Here is a 25,225-nt window from a genome sequence, read left to right on the forward strand (position 1 = left end):
TCACCATCATCCCTATTCTTTATTTCTTATTAACCATGTTTTTATAAAATAAATAAAAATAAAAATTGGATCTAAAATTGAATTAAAAAATGTGCTTATATATTTAAATCAGGCTATTTGCATATTAGATGCCTCTTCAATTTGATATTCGTATTTTGGCTCTATTTTGAATCAAAAATGCTATATTGGCTAAGCTCTAAGCAAGTGCATTGTAGCCAATAGATAATTCTATGAAAAAAACAAGGTATAAATCCAATATCTACTAGTTACATATGAATATGGTGATTCTATTATGAAATTGACCATATGATAAACATGAGCAAATTAACCTAATCTTAGTCTCTTGAAAAGATTAGCACAAGTAACATCAGAACAAGCATCTATCAAAAATGAGAATAAAAAATGAAGACTCAAAGCATAAGGGTCAACAGAGTTGAACCTAAAAGCAAAACAACGTATATATTAGTACAACATTTGACTAAGGTTGTAATGAAAAGTAACGCATTACATATTAGTATTACACATTACACATCAAATTTGAATTGATTGTTTCAAGGAAACTGAAAGAATATTTGAAAAAGTGACCATGTCAAATCAAGTAAAAAAAAAATTGTACTGTGAAAAAAATTGGGATTTTATTTTTAACAATAAGTTCGCATCGACTATTTTTCTTATTTTATTTTTTATTTTTTATGCTATCTATTCAAATATGGTATTCATTTATCTAAGTATCTTTATTTCAGCTATGTTAATTTATGGTGATGTTAATTATAAAAAAATTATGTTGGTGTTAACTTTTTCATCTTACACAATATGATCACATAATAGTAGTATGGCAAAATTTATTCTTCAACAACTTGATTATAAGTAATTATATCAAATATAATTAGGATTGATAGTATTAGTGGATCCCCAACCTCAAGTAGAGGTCTACACAATCTTTAAAATAAAATAAAAATAAAAATAAAAATTAAAGAAAAAAGAAAAAAAGTGACAAAAAACTACTAAAGGAAGCTTCTTTTAATTTTAAAAGAAAACAAACGAAACACGCAGAAAACTTCGAGGGAGAGAAGAAAGAAATGGGGTAAAAAGGGCATGCCATTTTAATCCGATTAAATAAGTAAATTTGCTCCATTTTTCATGAAATTTTAATATATTTTTTGGTGTAGAGATGAATATTAGGATATAATTTGTTAATTGTATTGTCTTTTCTTTTGTCTGATTTGAGATACCCATTTTGTGGAGGGTTTATGTTGATTCCATCAGTTTTAATTATGTATTTTGTTGATTGTTGAGATGCCCTAGTGTCACTAGAAAGGTTGATTATGTACCCATTATTTTAATAGTGGAAGATTTTACTGGACTAAGTCCTGTGAATTTTTTGTTCCTCTTTTAGGGGATTTTCCAACGTTAAAATTATGGTGTCTGATTATTTAATTTCTGCCATTATATTTGTTGTTTGGAGTATCTTTGGTATTGCCTATTTAATCGCATAGGTTGTGGAAAAATTATTTTTAGTGCTTTTGCTGTTAGACAGGTTCTTATTTGAACCTTTGTTGAGTTTTTCCCAACAAAGTGGTATCAAAGCTCAGGTTGTTTATCTCTGTGCTGATTAAATAATGGAGAAAAATATTCATGGGCCAAATATGGTCAAATTAAATTCCCAAAATTACTCGATTTGGAAGACTCTCATGGAAGATATGTTGTATAGCAAAGACTTGTATGATCCTATGGAGGGGGATAAATCCAAAGGTACTAAATCCGATGCTGAATAGAAGAAGCTGAATCGGAAGGCAGTTGCTTTGATTAGGCAATGGCTTGATCTTAGCTTGTATCCACATGTTGACACCGAAACAAATGCCGAGAAGGTGTGAAATAAATTGAAAGAGTTATATGAGAGGAAGAATGTACAAAATAAAGCATTCTTGATTAGAAAGCTTGTCAATATGAAGTATATTGAAGGTAAATCAATGCCGGAGCACTTGAAAGCATTTTTCAAGAGACGGTGAACCAACTGACAAATAATGAAATCACTTTGAATGATGAGTTGCAAGCCTTGTTGTTATTGAGCTTTTTGCCTGATAGTTGGAAAGTTCTGGTTGTGACACTGACTAATTCAGCTCCAAAAGGAAAGTTGACATTAGCAATGGTTAAAGAGAGCATGTTAAATGAAGAAACAAGAAGAAAAGAGCGAGGTTTGACTAATGCCTCCTCCCAATTAGAAGCACTTGTTTTAGAGTCACGGGGGAGAATTCAAAGTATAAAATCTCACAGTTCTGACAAGTCAGAGAGTCAAAGCAAGTCAAGAGGAAAGTACAAGTTAAGAAAGGAGTTCATTTGTCACCATTGTAGCAAGCTGGGCATATCAAGAGGTATTGTAGGTTCTTGAAAAGAGAATAATTAACGGGAAGAAACGAATACAAAGGTAAAGATAGTGACAAAGAAACTATTGCTATTGTTTATAAAGATGTTCTTATCACATATGATGAAAATTATGTGAATCATGTCTGTGATGATTTCACTTGGATTATGAATTTTGGTGCCTCATGTCATGTCACTCCAAAAAGTAAATTTTTCACTTCCTATACTGCTGAAAATTTTGGCAAGATCAAATTGTGAGATAAAGAAGTGTGTGATATCATTGGTATGGGTGATATGTGACTTGAAACTAACATGGAATGTAAGTTGTAGTTGAAGAATGTTAGGCATGCGCCAGATATGCAGTTCAATCTTATTTTAGTGAAGACTTTGGATCAATAGGGGTATTGCACTTTCTTTGGTAGTGAAAAATGCAAGATTACCAAAGGGGCTCTCATTGTTGCTAAAGAAGAGGTGAATGTAGCTGATAATTTCTCTTCTGATTTGTGGCATATACGTCTTGGTCACTTAAGCGAGAAAGGACTAAGCGTCTTAGCCAAAAAGCACTCACTTCCCGTGAAATGTACAACTTTAAATACTTGTACTCATTATTTTGTTGAAAATCATGCTAGAGTATCATTTCATAGTTCTAGACCTCATAGGAGATCACATATTATAGATTTAGTTCATACTGATGTTTGCCTTATGGATGCTAAGACACTAGGTGGTGCATCATCTTTTGTTACTTTTATTGATGATTAGTCTCGAAAAGTATGAATTTTTGTTTTGAAATCTAAAGACCAAGTGCTCGGTAACTTCAAACACTTTCATGCAAATGTTGAAAGAGAAACAGGAAGAAAATTAAAATGAGTTCGAGTAGATAATGGTGGTGAATACAGGGTCCGTTTGAAGAATATTGTAAAGGACGTGGAATTAAGCTTGAGAAGACGGTTTCTAAGACTCCTCAACATAATGGAGTTGCAGAGAGAATGAATCGCACTATCAATGATAGAGTCAGGTGTATGCTCTCTCATGCAAAGTTGCCTAAATCCTTTTGGGGTGAAGCGATGAAGACTGCTGATCAACCTTTCTCCTTTAGTTTCACTTAATGGTGATGTTCTAGAGAAAGTTTGGAGAGGAAAAGATGTCTCCTATAGTCACTTGCGGGTGTTCGACTGTACGGCCTTTGTTCACATCCCAAGAGATGAAAGATCCAAACTTGATGGAAAGTCAAAGTAGTGTATCTTCATGGGTTATGGTCACGAAGACTTTGGTTACAGATTATGGGATCCGATGAGTAAGAAGATAATTAGAAATCGAGATGTGATTTTTCTTAAAGACCAAACTATTGAAGATCTTGAGAAGATAGATAAGCCAACAATAACTGTTAGATGTTTTGCTTATGATGAATCTAGTCCTTCCACTAGACCTTCTATTGATGGGGGAGATGTACAAGTTGATAATGTTGGTGATAATTTGCATGATGAACCTACACCTCAACCTGAGGTGCCAGATGCAGAAGTTTCACCAGATGTTGAAGTTCCACTTGAACCACCAGTTGAGTCTGAATTGAGAAGGTTTACTAGAGAGCGTCATCCTTCTCAGAAATACTCTCCTCATGAGTATGTGATGAACACTGAAACTGGAGAGCCAGAGAGCTATCAGGAAGCTATGTCTGACGAGCATAAGGAAGATTGGTTGAAGGCCATGCAAGAAGAAATAAAATCCTTGCATGAGAATCATACATTTAAATTGGTGATGCTACCAAAGGGTAAGAGAGCATTTAAGAATAAATGGGTGTTCAAATTGAAAGCGGATGAAAATGTCTCACGCCCAAGGTACAAAGTTGGATTGGTTGTGAAAGGCTTTGAGCAAAAGAAAAGTATTGATTTTGAGGAGATTTTCTCTCCAGTTGTGAAGATGTCTTCTATTTGAGTTGTGCTTGGATTGGCGGCTAGCTTGAATTTAAAGGTTGAGCAGCTTGATGTGAAGACTGCATTTATTCACGGTGACATAGATAAAGAAATTTATATGGAGCAACAAGAGGATTTTGAGGTTAAAGAAAAGGAGTATTTTGTATGCAAGTTGAAGAAGAGCTTATATGGGCTGAAGCAAGCGCCAAGGTAGTGGTATACGAAGTTTGATTCCTTCATGGAAGGTCATGGGTATAGTAAGACTTCTTCTGATAATTGTGTATATGTTAAGAAATTCTATGATGATGATTTTATAATTCTCTTACTTTATGTTGATGACATGTTGATTGTTGGTCATGACACTAAGAAGATTAAAAGTCTTAAGAAAGACTTGAAAGGATCCTTTGCTATGAAGAATTTGGATCCTACAAAGAAAATCCTTGGCATGAGTATCACTCATGATAGGAAGAATGAAAAACTGTGGTTGTCGCAGCAAAAGTATATTGAGAAGGTTTTAGAAAGGTTTAGTATGAGTAATTCCAAACCTGTTAGTACTCTACTTGCTAGTCATTTCAAGTTGAGTTCGCAGAAATGTCCTACAAGTGAGAAAGAGAAAGCAGAAATGAAGAAGATTCCATATGCATTTGCAGTTGGCAGTTTGATGTATGCTATGGTTTGCACCAGGCCAGATATTGCTCATGTCGTTGGAGTTGATGGTCGGTTTCTCTCTAATCCTGGCAAGGAATACTAACAAACGGTGAAGTGGATTCTCATATATCTTAATGGTAGTTCCAGAGTTTTTTTATGCTTTAGGAGTGGCCAACCTATGTTAGATGGTTACACAGATGCAGATATGGCTGGGGATCTTGATTCAATAAAGTCTACTTCTGGTTATATGATGACTTTTGCAAGGAGAGCTATGTCGTGACAATCTCGACTTCAGAAATGTGTTGTTTTATCTACTACAGAGGCAGAATATATTGTTGTTGTTGAAGCTTCTATGGAACTCTTGTGGATGAAGAAATTTCTACAAGAGTTAGGCATCAATCAAAAGAAGTTTGTATTATTTTGTGACAGTCAGAGTGCTATCCATATCAGTAAGAATCCGACGTTTGATTCCAGATCGAAACATATAGAGGTGAGGTATCATTGGATACGTCAAGTGCTTGAGATGAAATTATATGCACTTGAGAAGATCAATACTGATGATAATGGTTTAGATATGATGACTAAGAGTTTACCTGCAATAAAGTTTGATTCCTGCAAAGAGAAGGCAAACTTGGCGGAGCAACCTATCCCCACTTGAGTTGGTGAGGGGGAGATTTGTTGGTCGGTCTCCAACCTTAAGTGGGGCCCATACAACCTTTAAAACAAAATAAAAATAAAAATAAAGAAAGAAAGTGGCAAAAAGCCAAGAGAAAGAGGCTTCTTTCAATTTTGAAAGAAAGCAAACGAAACACGCAGAAAGCTTCGAGGGAGAGAAGAAGAAAATTGGAAGAAAAAGGGCATGCCATTTTGATCCGATTAAACTAGTAAATTCGCTCCATTTCTCATGAAATTTTAATATGTTATTTCTGGTGTAGAGATGAAAATTAGGATATAATTTGTTAGTTGTATTGCCTTTTCTTTTGTATGATTTGAGATACTCACTTTATTGAGGGTTTATGTTAATTCCATTAGTTTTGATAATGTATTTTGTTGATTGTTGAGATGCCCTAGTGTCACTAAGAAGATTGATTGTGTATCTATTATTTTGATAGTAAAAGATTTTACTGGACTAGATTTCGTAGATTTTTTGTCCCTCTTTTAGAGATTTTCTTATATTAAAATTCTGGTATTTGATTATTTAATTTCTGCCATTATATTTACTATTTGAAGTATTTTTGGTATTGCCTATTTAATCGCACAAATTATAAAAAAAATATTTTTAATACTTCTACTGTTATACAGCTTCTTATTTAAATATTTGTTGAGTTTTTTCCAACAACACTATTCATATTTGTAATCATCCAATCCATTTCAATCTAGTTGAAATTTTGATTCACAGTAGATAGGAGTCAGGCCAACCCTATTCCTAATCCGCACCTTTAATATATATATATATATATATATATATATATATATATATATATATATATATAATTATTAGTATAAAATATATATTAAAATATAAATATACATGATATTTATAACTAATTTTAGTAATTAATTTTAATATACAAATAATATTTTTGATATAATAATAATAATAATAATAATAATAATAATAATAATAATAATGATGGATAAGACATTATTTTTATCTTTTGTATAATTACTTAATGTTACTAAGTTAGTAATGCAATTTATGTTAATGATATATAAATAATATTTGATATTATAAAATAAAAATAAATAAATATTATATTTGAGTGAAAATAATTTTTTTTGTAAAGCTAATTAACTAATATCACTATATCAGATTGAGAGATTTAAAATACAAATATAATTTAGGTTAAAAAATTTAAACTTAAAAATAATATTAAGATAGAATTTAAATAATCCTACCTTATCTTAATTATTGTCAACTCTTAAAAATAATATATGCTTATCTCACTTAATATTGCCAGATATTTTGACTTTCTGATATCAGATTCTCAACATATAGAGGACTACTTTGATTTGTGTATTATTATTTTGTTGAAAAAAGAAACCTTATCATATATTGAAGACTTAAACCACTTTTTAAGTCTTCCAGAAGGTAGACTTTATGGTAAAGTTGGTGGCTTCAAAAGTGAATGATTGTTATACCTTGTACAAATTAAAGTTGATGATGAGACATAATTTTGTAATTCAAGTTATATATATATATATATATATATATATATATATATATATATATATATACATTAAATTTTTATTATTAGTAGGAGTCTCTCTAATTAATGTATCAATAATAGAGGAGATAAATGAATAATAAGAAAGACAATTGGGTGGCCTGCATGCACCAAATACAATAAAATATATGTATAGATAATGTTTTCGACCAATTGTTCTGCATGAAAAAACTAAATATTATATTTCAATTCTAAAATACCAAGAAACATTACATATTACAACATGAGAAATAAAATTACAACGTGCATAGGAGCTTTTAAAATGCCATGCTCCTTTTGGTTATATAATATATGGTAAAATGCTCCTACAACTTGGCCATCATAATAATATGACCAACTTTAATTTTTGTTTTATATATTCCACAAAATTCATTGTATCAACTTGGATCGGAGGCACCCAAAATTACTTTCTTCATATGAGTGGAAATCAACCATTAAATGTTCATTCTTTTGCACTTTCATTATTATTATTCGCTGGTTGATGAGTATCTTGAAGTCCAATACTTTTCTATTTCCTCTGCTGTTCTTCCAGGAATTCTTCCAGCAATCAAAGACCACCTGAAAATATAGCATTATTATATTATAAACAAATCTATCATCGTTGAATTCTTTAAAATGAAAATAAGTTATAAGTATTATACAACAAATCTATCACCGTTGAATCAATAACTTTTAATGTACGTGGATGGCAACAAAATAATAATGCAAAATTTTTTTACCATTTACCTTTCATTTTACAATTAATATCACTGTGTATAGAAATGTCAAAATAGATTGTGGATCGTTTGGAAAGTTTCATAAAAAGTATTTTTTTGTTGAAATTTTGACTTATGAAAAGTAGTAGTATTAATGTCTGGTAGAATTTTTAAAATTAAATTGCAGCTTCTTAAGAAGTTATTTAGGAGCTTATAAAAAAATTAAAAAAATTACTTCTCTCATAATACTACTATTTTTTATCACATTTCTATAAAATAAATACTTTTAAAATTAAAAATCCAAACATAAAATAACTTATTTATAAGCTACTTTTAATATAGCTATTTATTGTTTAAATTATTTTTTCAAAAGGAGATTTTTTTTTTGTCCACGGTATCTCCCAATCCGACAGAGGACTAATCCGTCGCGGATCTAAACTCCATTTAAGGGTCTGTCGCTGATTAATGGGTTGCTACATGCATAAGGCAATATTCGAACCCCGACACTTACTTAAACGAACGAGTGAGTTGACCACTCGAATAACCCAAGTTAGTTTTTTAAAAAGAAATTAATTAAGGTGTTTCCAAACTAGGCCTGAATCCATTATGATGGCACATTTAATCACCTTAAATGAGTTAGGGGTGAGCATGGAAAGAGTTGGGCTAAGTTTTGCTAGACCCAAATGTTCGAACCCGATTAAAATATTTTACCATGCAGGTTTATTTTAAAAAAATTGAATCCGATTATAAATTAACCCGAAATATATTGAATTAAACCAGATCGATTAAAAAATATATAATTTTTTAAATTTTACAGAATAAATTAATAAAATATCATCTTAAAAGGTTTAATTTAATAAATATAGCATACACTTATATCAAAATATATAATTTTAAAGATAAAATAATATTATATAATATAAAAAAATTAATTAAAGTAAAAAAACCATAACATTTTATTATTAATGTCATTATAAAATATGTATTTTAGTCCTATAATATAATTTTGGATTGGATTCGGTCGACATGAAACATAATCTAAATTCAACTAAAAAACGCACTGGATAATAATAGCAAAACCAAATCTGATGAAATATACTTTCAGGTCGGACCAGATCTTGTGCCAGGCCAGATCTTGCACAACATTAAAATGGGTAAACTTTTAACTTTAAAATTAGGTATGTAATAATAAGAGTTTAACAAGTTCAACCCGATTAACTCAAATTAAATAAACAAGCTTGTCCCATTTAAATCTTTTTCATTCTTTTTTTTATCTTTTATTTTTTGCCATCCAAATCAAATATATCGAATTCTAACAAAAATATATCAAGTTTCAACCCAATAATAAGAGATAAAAATATGTCAAGCTTAATTCTTAACATACTAAGTCTGCAGTAAAATTGATTGGACTGGATTTAATCTATAACTTATCATAAATTATTTACTGAGTATTATGTCTAGTTTATTGTAAAGTTTAACGTACAAATCTTAATACTTGCTAAAAGATCTGATAATTTTAAAATATAAAAAATAATTAAATAAAATTTAAGATATTAAAAAATAAAAATATATATGTAATTAAAGAACGAATAGCCTAGTGGATATAAAAGTGTTTAAATACTATACCTCCATCAATAACTTATAAAAGAACAAAATATTTGATCCAAACTTGATACTAAAAATTGTCTGTTTACAAAAATAAACAGGTTGACCCATTTGACATCCCTTATATATTAAGGGTAGGCCGGAAGTAAATCAAGTCAGCTCATGAGATAACTTGAACTCGACTCGTTAATAGCTTGATAAACTAAGTTTGTGAGCCAGTGAGTTAAGTTTGAACTTGGAATTGAGCTCATAAATTAAATGACTCGAGTTTGAGTTTAGATAAGTTCAGCTCATTAGCTCGTGAGCTGACTCGATTATATATATAATTATTAATATATATATCTTATATACATTTAATCTATACTTTTAATATTATATACATACATATGAAATAGTAATATATAATTATATATATTAATGATCTTAATATTTAAAATTTTATATTTATTTTTTACATATAATTTTGATGCAGAACATAAATAAAAAATTTATAATTTATTGATAGATAACAATATATAAAATTTATCTTTTTAAATATTTTTTAAAATATATAAGTTATAATTTATTGATATAAAATTATATATTATGTATTTATGTTTCTATTATTTGAGTCAACTCGTGAGTTCGAGCTAGTTCGTGAGCTTTCAGTGAACCGAATTTGAGCTTAAGAAATAAGCTCGATTGTTAATGAGTTGAGCCGTGAGTCAAGCTCAATTTTTGTGAGTCGAATTTGAGTTTGGTCTAATTCGGCTCATCTCGATTCACTTCTAGCCCTAATTAAAGATGTACAAGTGGGTTTATTGAACAAAATTTAACTAGACCCATACTTGATCATAATAGTACATCGTCGACTCTAATTATTACAAGACTCAAACTCCCTTGAACGAATTTGATAATGATTGGATTGATCCAACATATAATTAATGAATATAATTTTAAAAATTATATATAATAAATTAATAAATATTATAGATTAAAAAATTAAATTTAATAAATATTATATAATATTTATATCAAAATAAATTATTTTGATATAAAAACAATAATATAATATAAAATTATTAATTAAAGCATAAAATTATAGTATTCTTTTAGTTATTTCAATAAAAAGCATGTATTTCAATTATGTAACATAATTTTGGATCAGATTTGGATCAACCCACCAAAACATGATCTAAATTCGGCTAAAATATTAATGCTAAATAAAATGATATATTCTGACAGAGTTTTAAGTTGAACCGGTCTTGCACTCCTACCAATTATATTATTAATTTTTAATATTAAAAAAATAAAAAAATAATTAAAATTTATTTTATTTAATATTTAATAATTATTACAATAATTAATAAATACTAAATAAAATAAATAATTATTTTTTATTACGAAACATTTTTGATATATTATATATGAAATCCACCTTTAAATTGTTCAAACTATTAACACGTGCTACAGTGACAAAAGAGAAACCAACCTCTCACCAACCAGATTATACACCATGGCAATAAGGATTTCCTCTTCTTCAGAAAATTTAATCTTGGAAGCTTGATTGGTTTGCTCTGAACAGCAAATAAAATGAGATGAAATGAAGTAATTCAAATAAAAAATAACATAAATTCTTTGTAAACTGTCTAAGAAAATAAATTGAAGTGCCATACAAGAACAAGAAAAATTCTTTTCTTTTTTTTTTCTTCCCCTGCAGTTCAGGGACCAAATATACCCTCTAACTGATTAAGTACTCAAAAGTATTATTATAATATAATTATTGATTAAAAAAAACTTCAGTTTCCAAGTTATTAACAATGTTAATTGAAACTCATTGCAATAATGCAGACCCACTCTAAGAAGTAATTAAGAACTTAGCATTCGAAAAACGAACGAATACATTATATTGCAAATATGAGTTTAGATATAATGTCAAGTATTGAAACAGAACTGCATACATACACACACACACACACACACATATATATATATATATATATATATATATATATATATATATATTCTTCTATTCCTAATAAATGGGTACCTGTAGAATCTGGAGAAACATCATGAGAGGAGGATCGATCCGCGTCACCCATTATTAGAATTGAATAGCAAATCTCAGTTCTCTCAAGTGTTTTAAATTTGTATATTGATGAGATTGATTTCGGAACGTTATGAACCTCTGTGTATATATATCTGTGAAAGGAAGAACGATATGGGAAATGATTGAGTGGTATTTTATATATATATATATATATATATATATATATATATATAGAGGGTGTATTCTAGAATATCTGTGTTATGGTGGCTATATGGAAGTAATTTTAAAATTAAAATAGAAAAAATCTAGGAATTAATTATAATATAAGTCAACTAAGTCTATTTTATTTTATTTTTTATTTTAAAGTTCGAAAAATTAGAGTAATTAAAAATTGTTTATTTTTTTATATCAGACTTATTTTTAACTAGTTAGTTTGAGTTGATTTTATTCGGAGTTAATTTTTTAATAAAATTTATTAAAATAATATATTTTTTTTACATTTTGGTAAGATTTTTTAGCAATATTTTTTAAAAAATATTGTTTAACGATTAAAATACGTTATTTTAATTTTAATAATACTTTTAAGATATTATAATTATTATAATAATGGTACTATAGTCATATATATGTATTATGTAATAATAATACAAAAAGAATTAAATAATATAGTGTATAGTATTATTCTTAGGAGAGTGAAAGCATAAAGAATTGAGTAAAAGGTGTAGTGGGGACTGAAAGCGAAATAAGAAGAAGAAGAAAGGAAGAATGGTAGTTGAACACATGCATGGCGATTTAATTGATGATCAAAGTCTCTAACTTGGTAGCTGAAGCTTGAGACTTTAAGGTGTTAGCTGGAGCCTGGACTTGACGACAAATCTTTAATTTGGTTGCTATTCATATCAATATATTCTTTCACACGCACCTCTATAGTGTCTTTTTATTCTTTTTTTGAAAAAAAGCAACAATTATCGACATACACCAAAATAACGAATAAACTGCGTTGAAAAGGTTTTGAAAGAAGGAGAAAAGAAAACATAGAAATAATCCTGTTTAAGATTTATTACAATATTATTTTTTTAAAATTATATTAGATATATATTAAAATTAATCATTAAAATTAATTACTAATATAAAATACACATTAAAAATAAATTAAATTATATATATATTTATACATATATATTTATTTACATTAGAATGACTAGAATACTTTGTCCCTCAAGTAAATGTCAGGATTAAAATGAAAATTTACTCAATTTTTTAGTTTTAAGATTTTTTTAAATGACTTAGTAAAATTAATAAATTTTTTTATTTTTTTAAAAAAGATACTAAAATTTAAAACAAATATATGTTCTCATAGGATTTAGGATTTTCGTTTTCCATAATGAATTTTTTTAATCGTTATTAATCAGTAACTATATATATATATATATATATATATATATATATATATATATATATATATATATATATATATATATATATATATATAATAAAGATGAACTCTTATATTACTAACAAAAATAAAAGGATAAATTCTTATCCTAGATCCGTAGATATATAGTTTAAAGCAAAGACAAAAACGATTCTGTAAGCGGAGAAATAAAGTAAGAGTTCGCTGCCTGTTACTCTGTACTTTCAGATTTGGTTGTGTCATGAGATTCATTTCCTAGTTACCAGTAAAGAAGATAGACTCGAATCTGTTTTTAAAAAGTTTTGAGTCTATATTTTTTTAAAAAAATATTATGTTAAAATTCTTTTAACTTTATAAAAGGTGAGATATATATGTGTTTAAAAATTATTAATTTTTAATTTATTTATGGACAATATATATATATTAATTATAATTGTAAATTAAGTTTTTTATGTTAAATAATTTATATAACGGTGATCTTATTTGTTGTTATAAATGTTAAATTAAATAATTTATTATTATTTTTTATTTAAAACTAAATGAGAATAAAAATATTATTTTATTTGAATTTCAAAGTTTAATGAGTATTACATTTAAATATAAATGGCGACTTTCGGATTTTGGTCCCTAACATATCAAAGCCACTTTTGTGATTATTTTTTTTCCATAAGAGGAGTTGCGATTTAACTTTATTAGAGATACATAAGGCTTTAATTTGGTTAAAGAAGATCAAATAACCGAACTCTTTCAATCATACTTATGAATTCAAATACACTTCTGCATTTAAGTATTTCTTTCTTAATGATTATATAATATGGATGATCTTGAGATTAAGGAAACTAAGAATTTTCAATAAATGGTATCAGAGACATCCATGATTCAATCATTAAGAACTAATTAATTTATCTCAATTGACACGGCACACTAGCGTAGGACATTACAAAAAAAACGTTGAGTACCGTCGGATTTAACGTCGTAGAATAGCGGTAGATTTATCATTAGATTTACTGGTAGTAACAACGTCGAATTCGTAAGGTTAAGTAATTGCCGTCAGATTCTGTTTTTCGATAGTAAGTCTGGCGGTAAAATCTGGAGAAAAATAAATTAATTTGACGAGTCTTTTATCGGCGGATTTATTGTCGGATTTTTCAATGGTAACTCCAATTAGTGAAACACTGCATTTTGGTGTCCGACAATGGGTTATTGTTGGAATATTCCGACAGTAAAAGGGCAAAAATTCAAATCACAAACTTTTTTCCCCCCTCATTCGAAACCTACAATGGGTTATTGTTGGAATATTCCGACAGTAAAAGGGCAAAAATTCAAATCACAAACTCTTTTCCCCCCTCATTCGAAACCATCTCTCTCTCTCTCTCTCCCTTCCAATGTCATCGTTACCACCGTCTGCTGCCACCACAAGCCCCTTCAACCATTGCCTCCTACTCTCTCCGTCTCATTGACATAAAACCAAAGCTACAATAGTCCCCTTCATTCTAGCAAGCTTCAACGCAATTTTGGCAACCATTACTGCAGCATCCACCTCTTTTCTTATTTATTGCTTTACTCTTCATTTCAGGTTCTTGAACAACTCTTTTCCTTTTCCTTTAATTTTAGTTTAATTTAGTTTAGGTTTGATTAGAATTTCAATTTTAATTTTAAATCAGTTTCAAAATTAGTTCAATTTAGTTTTCTAATCTTAGTAGATTTAGGTTGATTAAGTTAGGTTAGATTCAATACATCACATTTTGAATTCTTGTAGTATTTTAAATTATCTAATTGTGTTAATTACTGCATTGATGACTGTTTTACTGAAAAGTTATTGCTGAAATTGTTTAATAATTGTTTGATTGTATGAAGATTCTCTGTTTTATTATTGGTTTTGATTACGTTAATTCATTGTTAAGGTTGTTTTGATTGATTTGCTGCTGAGTTCATGAGTTATGCTGTTGGTTTGGTATTATTAGTGTTGAACTTTTGAATTGGTGCTGAGAGGATACTTGTTAGTATCATTTTGTATTGTTTACATTTTGGTATACCAAGGGTTCGACAATATACCTCAACGAGTTACTAATGAAATTTTGGTTCAATCCTTGAAAATCAATGCTTGCTTTCACATTTTTATTGTTATTATGCATTGATGAATAGATGTGAAATGCTTTTAATTGACCAAAATCTTAATTTTTGCATGATTGAGGTTCTTTGTCCAATAGTACAAGATTAATACAATTTAAGCTTCTTGAATCTATGTAATCCAAATATGTTAATTTTGAATGTTTATTTAATTTTCGGTTATATTAGGAACAATTTTCAATTCTTAAAATTAATCTTGAGCTGTTGATTATAGGAAGCATATTAGTGTTAAACTTGTTCCTTATACTTGCACTTTATTGTTATAATTTGAATTGTTGACTTGTTGTGTAGAATTTTTATTAATTGGTATGCTATTTGCAGACATGGGGACAGGTAGAGGTGTTATGGATCAGACTGCTGGTCGTAGCCCTAGCCATGGTCGAGGTAGAGGGAGGGTTTCTTCCAGTACCCCCAGAACTTATGGATCCTCTCCCTCTACTCTGACTACCCAAGTGACGCCACAGGTTAGAGGTTTAGTGGACCAGCAGTTCATCATGGTCCCTAACTCCAACTACGTGCCTCTGTCTACGGCGATGACGCCGCCTCCTGCCGCTCAGCAACCTGCATCCACGGCAACGCCGCCTCTAGCGACGGATCGGATGCCGCGGCCCCAGAGTCTAGCCACAGAAGTGAGGCAGTTGATGTCCCTCCACCATCTCCCATTGTACGGTTGAAGATTTGGCCTGATGGCGACACCAAGTAAGTATCACGTTAAGTCTCATGTATTTTCTATTTATAGTTATCACTGATAGTGCATGAAAACTGATTCTAGTTTAGTGGATTTAAGTTTGAATGCTTGGTTATTGTTTCCTGTTTTCTGTTTATGGTTATCGCTGAAAGTGCTTGAAAAATGTTTCTAGTTTAGTGGATTTAGATTTATTTGGTTATCTGGTTATTGTTTCCTATTTAATGATTATGGTTATTGCTGAAAGTTCATAAAAATTGATTCCTATATTTAGTAGATTTAGGTTTATTTGGTTGCCTAGTTATTGTTTCCTATTTTCTGTTTATGATTATTACTCAACGTTCCTGAAAAGTAATTCATGTTTCCTGTTTACTTGATTATGGTTATTGTTTCCTGTTTTTAGGTTTGTGCTGAACAACAACACGTGTACTCAGGAGATGACCCACGTCATCAAGCTGTTGTACGACCATCCCTAGCCCAGCTACACAAAGATCCCCGCTGAGACGAGAGAGAGATAGTTTTAGAAATGGGCGGTAATTACTTTTTTTTTTCAATTTCAAACCTTTTTAACTAGTTTATATTCTCTATCTTACTTAACTAATTTTAAAGTTTCTTTGTTGCAGTTGCACTTTATATGGGACGCTGAGCACGATCTTACCATCAGGAAGATATTCAACCATAGAATGGGTCGGCGGCTCCTGCAGATGCTGGATGATGTTCATTAGGGGCGGGACTACTGGATATCCTGACTCCGACTAAGGTTAGGCTGGTTTGTAGTGGCTTTAATTTTATTGATAACTTAGTTATATTCTTTTGTATATAATTACTAGATCCTAATCATATTGTTTCAATCCAACATGTGTAGTCAAAGTCGTTGGATCGCGACGATATTGGCGGAGACGTTCCAGTATACCCAGACGCTGAAGGAGAATAAAGAGAGATTTGCTGATAAGCAATCTCAGGACCATTATGTGAGTAAACATACATCTGATCTTCTGCTATAAAATTTGTAGAGATTAATTACCTATATACCTGTCGTACTAATCACAATAACACATAGGAGTCCTTCACACAAAAGACTAGAGGTCGCAACTCAATAGTCTCAACAAAGTGGGGAGGACGCTGTCGATAGCTCTGCAGCTTCAGTCGTCAATCCCAATGCAGTTTAGTGCGAGACAGCCTCAACGGTATACAAGAACCGCGTATACGGGTTAGAGTCGTTCTTCACCAATAGTATCTGCACTTCCATGTTGAGGCTGTTGTCATGCTCTGCCACCAGTTGAGCTATTGAATCCGAGAAAGGCGTGAATTTAATGTTGCAGGTGCAGGAGCTCCAACGCAACCTTCACCAGCAAGCTCAGAAGTTAAACGATTATCAGGAGATCCTTACCCGAGTGACGTCTACGGATGAGATCAAACTAGAGTGGAGGGAGTTGTTAGAGCGGCTTCAGTGTATGGAGGCTTCGATAGAAGTGTATCAAGCTCAGATGCGCGTCGCTGGCATCGATCCTGCTGGTGGCACACAGACATCACCGCCTTCTGTGCTGCTGACTAAAGGCCACGGGACCAACAACAACGATTACCTGGATCTGTAGTTTTTAGTGTTTTGTTTTACTGTTTGATTGTATTTATTTGATGTACTTGACTTTTAATTTATTTGAATATTATATTATTTATTTTTAATAATAGGTTTTCATTATTTATGAATTCAATATTAATTGTGTGAAAAATAAATTTAAAATTAAAATTGATCATTTATTCAAATAAAAAAAATAACATTGCCGTCGGATTTATTGTAAAAATATTTTGACAATAATAATGCGCGAAACAATATTTTTTAGCACCAACAATATTATCAAAAAATTCGCCGATAACTAATTAATTTTTTGAACTGGTAATTTATCGTAGAATTTGACGATAATTATCATCAGATAAAAAAATTTAACAATAATTATTTATCAATAAAATTTATATCGTCTGATTTATTCTAACAGTAATTTAATTACCATCAAATTTTAATTAGTTTTTCAACGGTAAATTTAACGATCAAATTTTAATCATTCTTCTTGTAGCGGTAAATTTTCATGTAAAGTCTGCATGTGATAAGGGATGCGAATTTTAATTTCTCGATGTGAAAAGTTCGTTACAGTTGAAAAGTAAATAAATTTAGTAATGAATGACAAGTATCACTTACATGATACTAGTAAATAAAATGAGGGTAAATTAATTTATCAATGATGTTATATTACTAAATTATTTTGATAATCAGATTTAATTAAATTAGTCTAATAATTTATTATTAGCTAAAAAAAAGAGAAAATGTATAAAAAAAGAAAAAATTGTTAAATTTAATTATAAAAATAATTTGTTTATCTAATATTTTTGTTAATTTATATTTATTTTCTTATAAACAAAATGATATGGGGAGGTAGAAATTTAAAACAATATTTTTAAATACATAAGATTACATGATGAAATGACATCTGAAACATAAATCTTCGTAAATAAAGATGTAATTTGTTCCTTGAAATAGTTACATATCTTATCTTAAGTCTATAAAGTTAATATATGTGTGATGCGTTATATTAATCCTTAAAAATGATTTGGCATCTAATTCGAAAGGTTTCTGGAAGTTTTTAAATCAAAGATGTAATTTATGTTTCTAAGGTATATGAATAATTATATTTTTATATATATTTTTATGTAATTTTGTATAATTTTTTATTTTATTTAAATTTTTTTTATGATATTAATATAGATTGACTTTAAACTTTTAAATTATTGAAATTTTATATTATAATATTATTTTTAAAAAAAATTTAAATTAATAAAAAGATATATAAATAATTATATTTTTAAATATAACATTTGACAAATAAAAAAATTAGAAGATAGTAGAAGTTTATGGAATATAAATATTGATTATTTTAATTATATGGTATATCTTTGTTGTACTTATGTTATGATTTTATTTCTAGCATATTCTTGTACAAATTGTGATATTGCTAGTTTGATATCTTACTCTCCTTATTTAGAGCATTAATAGTCTCCGCTTACTTAAAAAAAAAAAACTTATTAAGTAGAGACACGTAATTAAGTTTGCATTTAATAATAAATATAGTTCAACATTATTTAGAAACAATGTAATGTCATACTTTAATTTTGAAAGGCATATATGATATCATAAATTTCAGAAACCAATATGATATCATATTCATTCAAATCTTGTAAGATTCTAGGTGAAAATGATACATATAAAACTTTAACAACTACTTCTATCCCCAAAAAAAAAAAAAAATTTAACAGCTACTAGAAGGGGTATCTAAGGAATTATGCATTTCCTTCCTTTTGTCTTTAAAAAAATGCCCCACTTTATTTTAGAATAATACTAGATAATCAATAAATATTATTATTTTTATTTAGTAATAATTTATATTTATATTTTTAGATATTTTATACATAAAAATATATAATTTATATTTATATTTATTAAAATTATATATATAAATTAATATAATTTATATTCATATTTTTTAAAATTTTTATACAACATAAATTAATAAAATAATAATTTAATGTTTACAATGACCAAATAATAATCAAAATAAAATTACTAGACCTAGAGTTTTTCGTTATTATATGCTAAACTAATCACATTGATTTTAATCTAGAACATTTATTTTATGTCGTCGAAATCTATCTAGAAAGACCCCAGTCTTCTAGTTCTAGGAAGCTAAGAGAGTTATGCTTCAACACGGATCTAGAAAACAATGGCAATTCTTAAAGAATATTGGATATTGACGTAATTTGACTAAGTGTTGAAGGACTTCAATTGTCTTCATATTTTCTTACTATTTCTTTTTTTTTTACTTAAAAAAATTGTAACGAAAATGGTGAAAAATAAGATTTTGTTATTTTAATTATTTTAAAAAAGATGACAAAAGTTTTAAAAATAAGAACAATCAATTATATAAAGAGGGCATAAAATAAAATAAAATAAAAATTTACTATATATTGCGTGACACACACGTTCAAACAAAAATATTGACTTGTTGTCTTTGATCATGCATAACATGTAAATCCAATGCATATTGTATATGTTGTGGCACACATTCAATTCAAAGGGATAAGAACGCTGAACGCCATATATATATATATATATATGAAAAGTCTAAGGGTGAACAACTTTATTAAATTTTGGATAGTATATAATTAATAAAAAAAGTTATTAGATAAAATCTTACATCAATTTTATACTATTAAAATTATTATTGATAATTATAAATCACAAAAATTATTAATTTTTTAACATTTCTCATATATATATCTATATACTGTTAACAAAATAGGAATTAGTTAATAATAATTTTAAAGATGTGTTTGTTTTTAGAAATAGGATGTAAAAATATAAATAGTGAATATTTAAAAAATATTTAAAAACAAAAATATAGATATTAAATACATTGTCTTCGCAATAATTTTTTATTTTTTATTTTTTGTAGACATCTTGATAGATAATACGATTAACTGAAATTTTAAAATATTTTACGTCTAAAGTAGAAGTTAAGATAATAAGATGAGTCTTCTTTCACCAAACCCTGAGTTTTTATAAGGTTTAATTATTTTGTTGGTCTATAGTTTTTTTGAAATTTTTAATTTGATTTTTATATTTTTTTAATTAAATTTTTGTATTAATTTTTTTAATTAAGTTTCTCTTAGTAATAATTGGCTTAATTTTATAGGAATCTAACTAAAAAAAAATCGATATAGGAATCTAAATAAAAAAAAGTGTAGGAATTCAATTAAAAAAAATTGGTACAAAAACTTAATTAAAAAAAATATATACGAAACTAATTAAAAATTTTACGAAATTATAAATACCAACAGAGTAATTAAACCTTTTTATAATTTAGTAATTTACACTTATATGCTATGGCCAATGAGCTTCTACCTTCTAGAAGAGACCTAAAAATCATAATCAGGTCTTCCAAATTATCCGTAATATCTATACAAACGAGATATTTCAGGCTTTAATTTGAAAAGTTATTATTAATAATTACAATAGCTAAGATGAAGATGAAATATTGAAATGTCAACAAAAGCAAAAGATGACTCAGCCGAAAATAAATAATTAAGACCCTACCTTCTAGAAGAGATCTAGACCTATGAAAATATTATAGTCTACATAATGTCTTTTAAAAATATTTTATCAATATCATATATCAGTTTGTACATAATATTTATATATTATTTTATATATTTTTATATATAATAATTAAACATTAAAATTAAATCATTTACAGTTGAATATTTTATTACAAAATAATTAAATTTTTTACGATGGTTCATAATCAAATTTTTAATAAACACAAAAATATAATTACCACTATAATTTTATATTTTTATTATATTATTAATAAAATTTAATTATTATAAATAATAGTATATTATTATTTTGTATTAAAATATATATTTTTATATATTATAACTATTTAATATTAAATTTTTAGCATCTATGTAATATAGTTATAATTCGTTAGACGCTATTTTAATGTTAAAAAGAGTTATTATATCCCACGTAAGCACGATATCTAAGATGAAGATGAATTAAAATTAAGAAAATCCCATTGTCAAGAAGAGTAAAATAATACTATTAAAAGCATTAGTAAAATAATAAAGGTTTGTCGGTGAGTAATAACTAATAACTCAAATGGCATATCTCTTTATATCCATTTAAAAAATTGTGGATTTGAGTTTTTCTATTTTTAGTATTATAATAATAATAATAATAACAATAATAATAATAATAATAATAATAATAATAATAATTTAATTATTTTATTGATTTTTATAATTTTATTAAAATTTTAATTAGATTTTTAATTTTTTTCGTTCAATTAAATTCCAGAACTATTTTTTTTCAATTAAATTTCTGTCGTAATAAAAATATTTGATTTAACAGAATATTCTATTCCCAAATCAAAAATATCTTAACTTTTTTCTAATTTTCTACCCTTCTATTTTCAGAAAGATAAAAGTATTATCTCTCTGTTTTTTGCGCAATTTTTATTAAAATTAAAATTGTCTGTTTCTCTGCATTTTGTGTGTCTTGTGAGAAAAAGCAAAGCAGAGTAATGATGGCACTGGCCAATGACAATATGAACACAGTGCTGATGCTGGTGGTAGTGTTTCCACTAAGAAGATAGATTTGGCATTGGAACGGGCGACATTGCTGGCTTTATGGTCCTCCACCGGTGGTAGAATCCTCTTTTGAAATGCAACCAACCAGAGCCCCTGCAGGGTTAGGTAGCATTCTCCAAGCCCATTCCGGCGGAAATATTCGGGAACTTAATACACTTTCCCACCCTGAACTTACGGTTCAACGCGCTGACAGAGACCCACCCCGCATATCTGGCATCGTGCATCAACCTTTGAAATTGTACTCGCAGCGCAATCTGCTTTCCAGCAAAATCCTAGAATTATTGTTCCGATTGTCGGACCTAGTTGCCTGAACTTGGGTTTCAACAATTTTTTGGGTGGGGTTCTACCAGAGTTCAACAAGCTGAACAGACTTTTTTCACATGCTAATTATTGAAAATTTTTTCTTCCCTTTCCTCTCTTTTACATAATTTTATTAAAATTTATTCTAATTTTGTACACAAAATGAGATTTTTTTAGAAAAAATTCTTTAAAACGTGTGTGATCGATATTTAATTTCGGGCTAAAAAAATAATTTTTTGGATGAAACTGCTTGATTTGGTATTATAGAAATTGAAGATTTTTATTACAGGGCACCTCATTCGTAATGATTATATGCTCTGATGATGATTCTAGACGTCATAGTGGCTTCAAGGTTTATGGTGCTAGTGCAATTAGCCTAGGTTTTTAGTTTAGTGGGTCTTATGTTATTATATTTATTGATTTGTTTGGTTTAAGCTTTGTTTTAACTTGTGTGTGATTTGCTTTCATTTTTTTCGCTGGGATCTAAGTGAGTTCTAGTTAGAGGAGGAGAAAGGTTAGGGAGAGACAAAGATAGTTATATAATCTTATTGAATATGAGTAATTTTGTAAAGAGTAAATAATGGATATAGCAGTAAATTTACTTTTTTTTAACGTTTTTTTTTGTAATATTTGCTGTCAAAAGGAACCTAATTAAAAAAATATTGATTTAAGGACCCAATTAAAAGAAAAAAAAAGTATAAGGACCTAATTAAAAATTTGAGGAAACTATAAAGAATAATAAAATAATTAAATTAATAATAAATTTTCTAATCGTTTGTTTAAGGATAATTTTCAAATTATTCACGAAATCGGGACAAGAAGAAGAAGAGAATGAAACACAAAATAATTGATTTAATTTATTTAAAGCATATATTCTAAGGAATAAATTATATAGAGTGTGCACAATTTATTCTTTTGGTCTTTAATTAATCAATAATATTTAAAAATATTAGCTAAAAAATATAGTATTGAACTTTTGGACTAAAGTTATTAGATTATGGGCTAAAAATATAGCCAATATAAATGGAAATTGCCAACATTTAAAACTTTTCTATATTCTAAGCTTTATATTGGGTATTTTTTAATTTTAAGGTTATATATTTTTAGGAGATTCTATGGTCACTACAAAAAAAGAGAACTATTTTAACATGATTTTTTTAATGGCCATAGTTAAGTGTAAAAATTAATATATATTTTTGATAAATATCACAAATGTCAAATTTTTTATGTTTTTTTTATGAATAATTTGATTGTAAAAAATTACTCCTCAATTTTGACACTTATTTATTTTCAACTTACTCCATTATTCTTTTTCTTCGTTAAGCTCCGTCAATTTTGGCATCACACTACTTTCAATTTATGATCATATTACTCATTCTTCATCTTCAAAATCTCAGTTTATTCTTCAGTTTCAAGATCTCATCTCATTCTTTGTTAAAAATTTTTGTTGAGAATTTTTTATGGTCAATAAGTGTCAAAATAAATAGTATTTTTAACGATTAATAAACATCACAAAAAATATATTCTCAAATTTTTTTAACAAATTATTTTTGACGGCCAATATTTAGCAAAATAAGATTTAAACTTTTTTTACAATTACTTATATGTCAAAAATACTATTTTTGACAAAATTTTTATTAACATATTTTTACAATTAAAATAGTGTGAAAATTTATTTTTTTGACAAATTTTAATTTTTTTTGACACATAATAATCCTAAAAAATAGTCTATATTATTGTAGTGGGTATAGATGTTATGAAATCACTTTTAGAAAAAGTGACATCATCGTACGGTATTAGAGTTTCTATTATAAAAAAATGTAAAGTTGGATCCTTGTTAAACTTAAAAAAAAAATTATAAGACCAACAAAAAAAAGAAAGAAAATTTATAAAAAACTATATGTAAACCCAACAAAGGCTATTGCATGAGAATGTGTGTTAAATATAGAATTATTTATGTATCCTATCATTTTAAATTTTTAAAAGAAATAATTTTATGACATTTTATAAAAATTCTATGACTTAAATGTTCAATCCTTATTGATTCTAAAAAGAAAGAATTTTAACATAAGGTTAATACAAAAAAAGTTATCATGCGACCCCAAAATAAACTCCTGCATAAGGAATTGTACTAGAAATATAATTATTCATACACCTCTTATTAATTTAAACTTTTAAAAATAGTGATTTTATAGAAAAAAAATCCATATATATATATAAACATTATGTGATATTATTTAGATACAGTATTTAGTCTTCTGAAATGTTTGTGGAGTGAAGTGCATTGAGATAGACTAAAAATTTGATTTAGTAAAATTTAAAAAAAATATTTGTATTTTTAAAAAACACAAACTTCTCATTTTATATTTTGCAAAAAAAAAAAGAAATAATATACTTACGCTTGTAACTTTTAAAATATTAAGAATATTTTTTAAAACACTTAAATATGAGTCATCGACGGATGGACCTTAATTTTAAAAATTTCACTTTTATGTATATTAAACCTTTTTTAGATGTATTGTATACTTTATTGGTTTTTTTTTTCAATGGTAAAACCATTTGAACCTTCTCTAATAGCCCAATAATATGTCAGTCTATCAGATCCAACTAAATTCGCTATATTTTGGAGGGAAAAAAAAGTGAAACAAGAAACGCAGGAACTTTGTAGACCATTTTAAATCATTTTTGAAACCAAAGTCCTTAGCCTGCCGGGTTGAGGAATACCGTGAAAAAAAAAAAAAAACTATCTATCATACCACCCCAAAAACAATCTACCTATCTACCTATCTTTCTATCAGGTTATCGAGTTTGAACTAGTCTCTCTGACCCAAAAAAAAAATAACTCGTCTCCAAACGCATTACTCAATTCATCCTGTCTAAGATGTTTCTGATCTTTAAAATTGTGTGAAGAGAAGATTTTTTGCTTCTGAACACAATAGAATCTTGTCTTCCTTTTCAAGTTATTTTTCTTGCAAAATTCTTAAAACCAGAAATATTAAAAATGAAAATAAAAAATGCA

At 27.8% G+C, this 25,225-nt stretch overlaps 1 protein-coding gene across 1 annotated transcript; it reads right to left on the reverse strand.

The window, feature by feature from the left end:
• Positions 1-7,262: 7,262 nt before the first annotated feature.
• LOC112789620 (transcription factor CPC) lies at positions 7,263-11,684 on the reverse strand. Its single transcript, XM_025831585.2, has 3 exons — positions 11,477-11,684; positions 10,919-11,003; positions 7,263-7,705 (listed from the first exon to the last, which is right to left on the reverse strand). The coding sequence occupies exons 1-3, from the start codon at positions 11,526-11,528 to the stop codon at positions 7,615-7,617; spliced, it is 228 nt and encodes a 75-aa protein (XP_025687370.1). The 5' UTR covers positions 11,529-11,684; the 3' UTR covers positions 7,263-7,614.
• Between the last annotated feature and the right edge of the window lie 13,541 nt (positions 11,685-25,225).

Source organism: Arachis hypogaea, chromosome 3, assembly GCF_003086295.3.
Source record: "Arachis hypogaea cultivar Tifrunner chromosome 3, arahy.Tifrunner.gnm2.J5K5, whole genome shotgun sequence".
In the NCBI taxonomy this organism is placed as follows: Eukaryota; Viridiplantae; Streptophyta; class Magnoliopsida; order Fabales; family Fabaceae; genus Arachis; species Arachis hypogaea.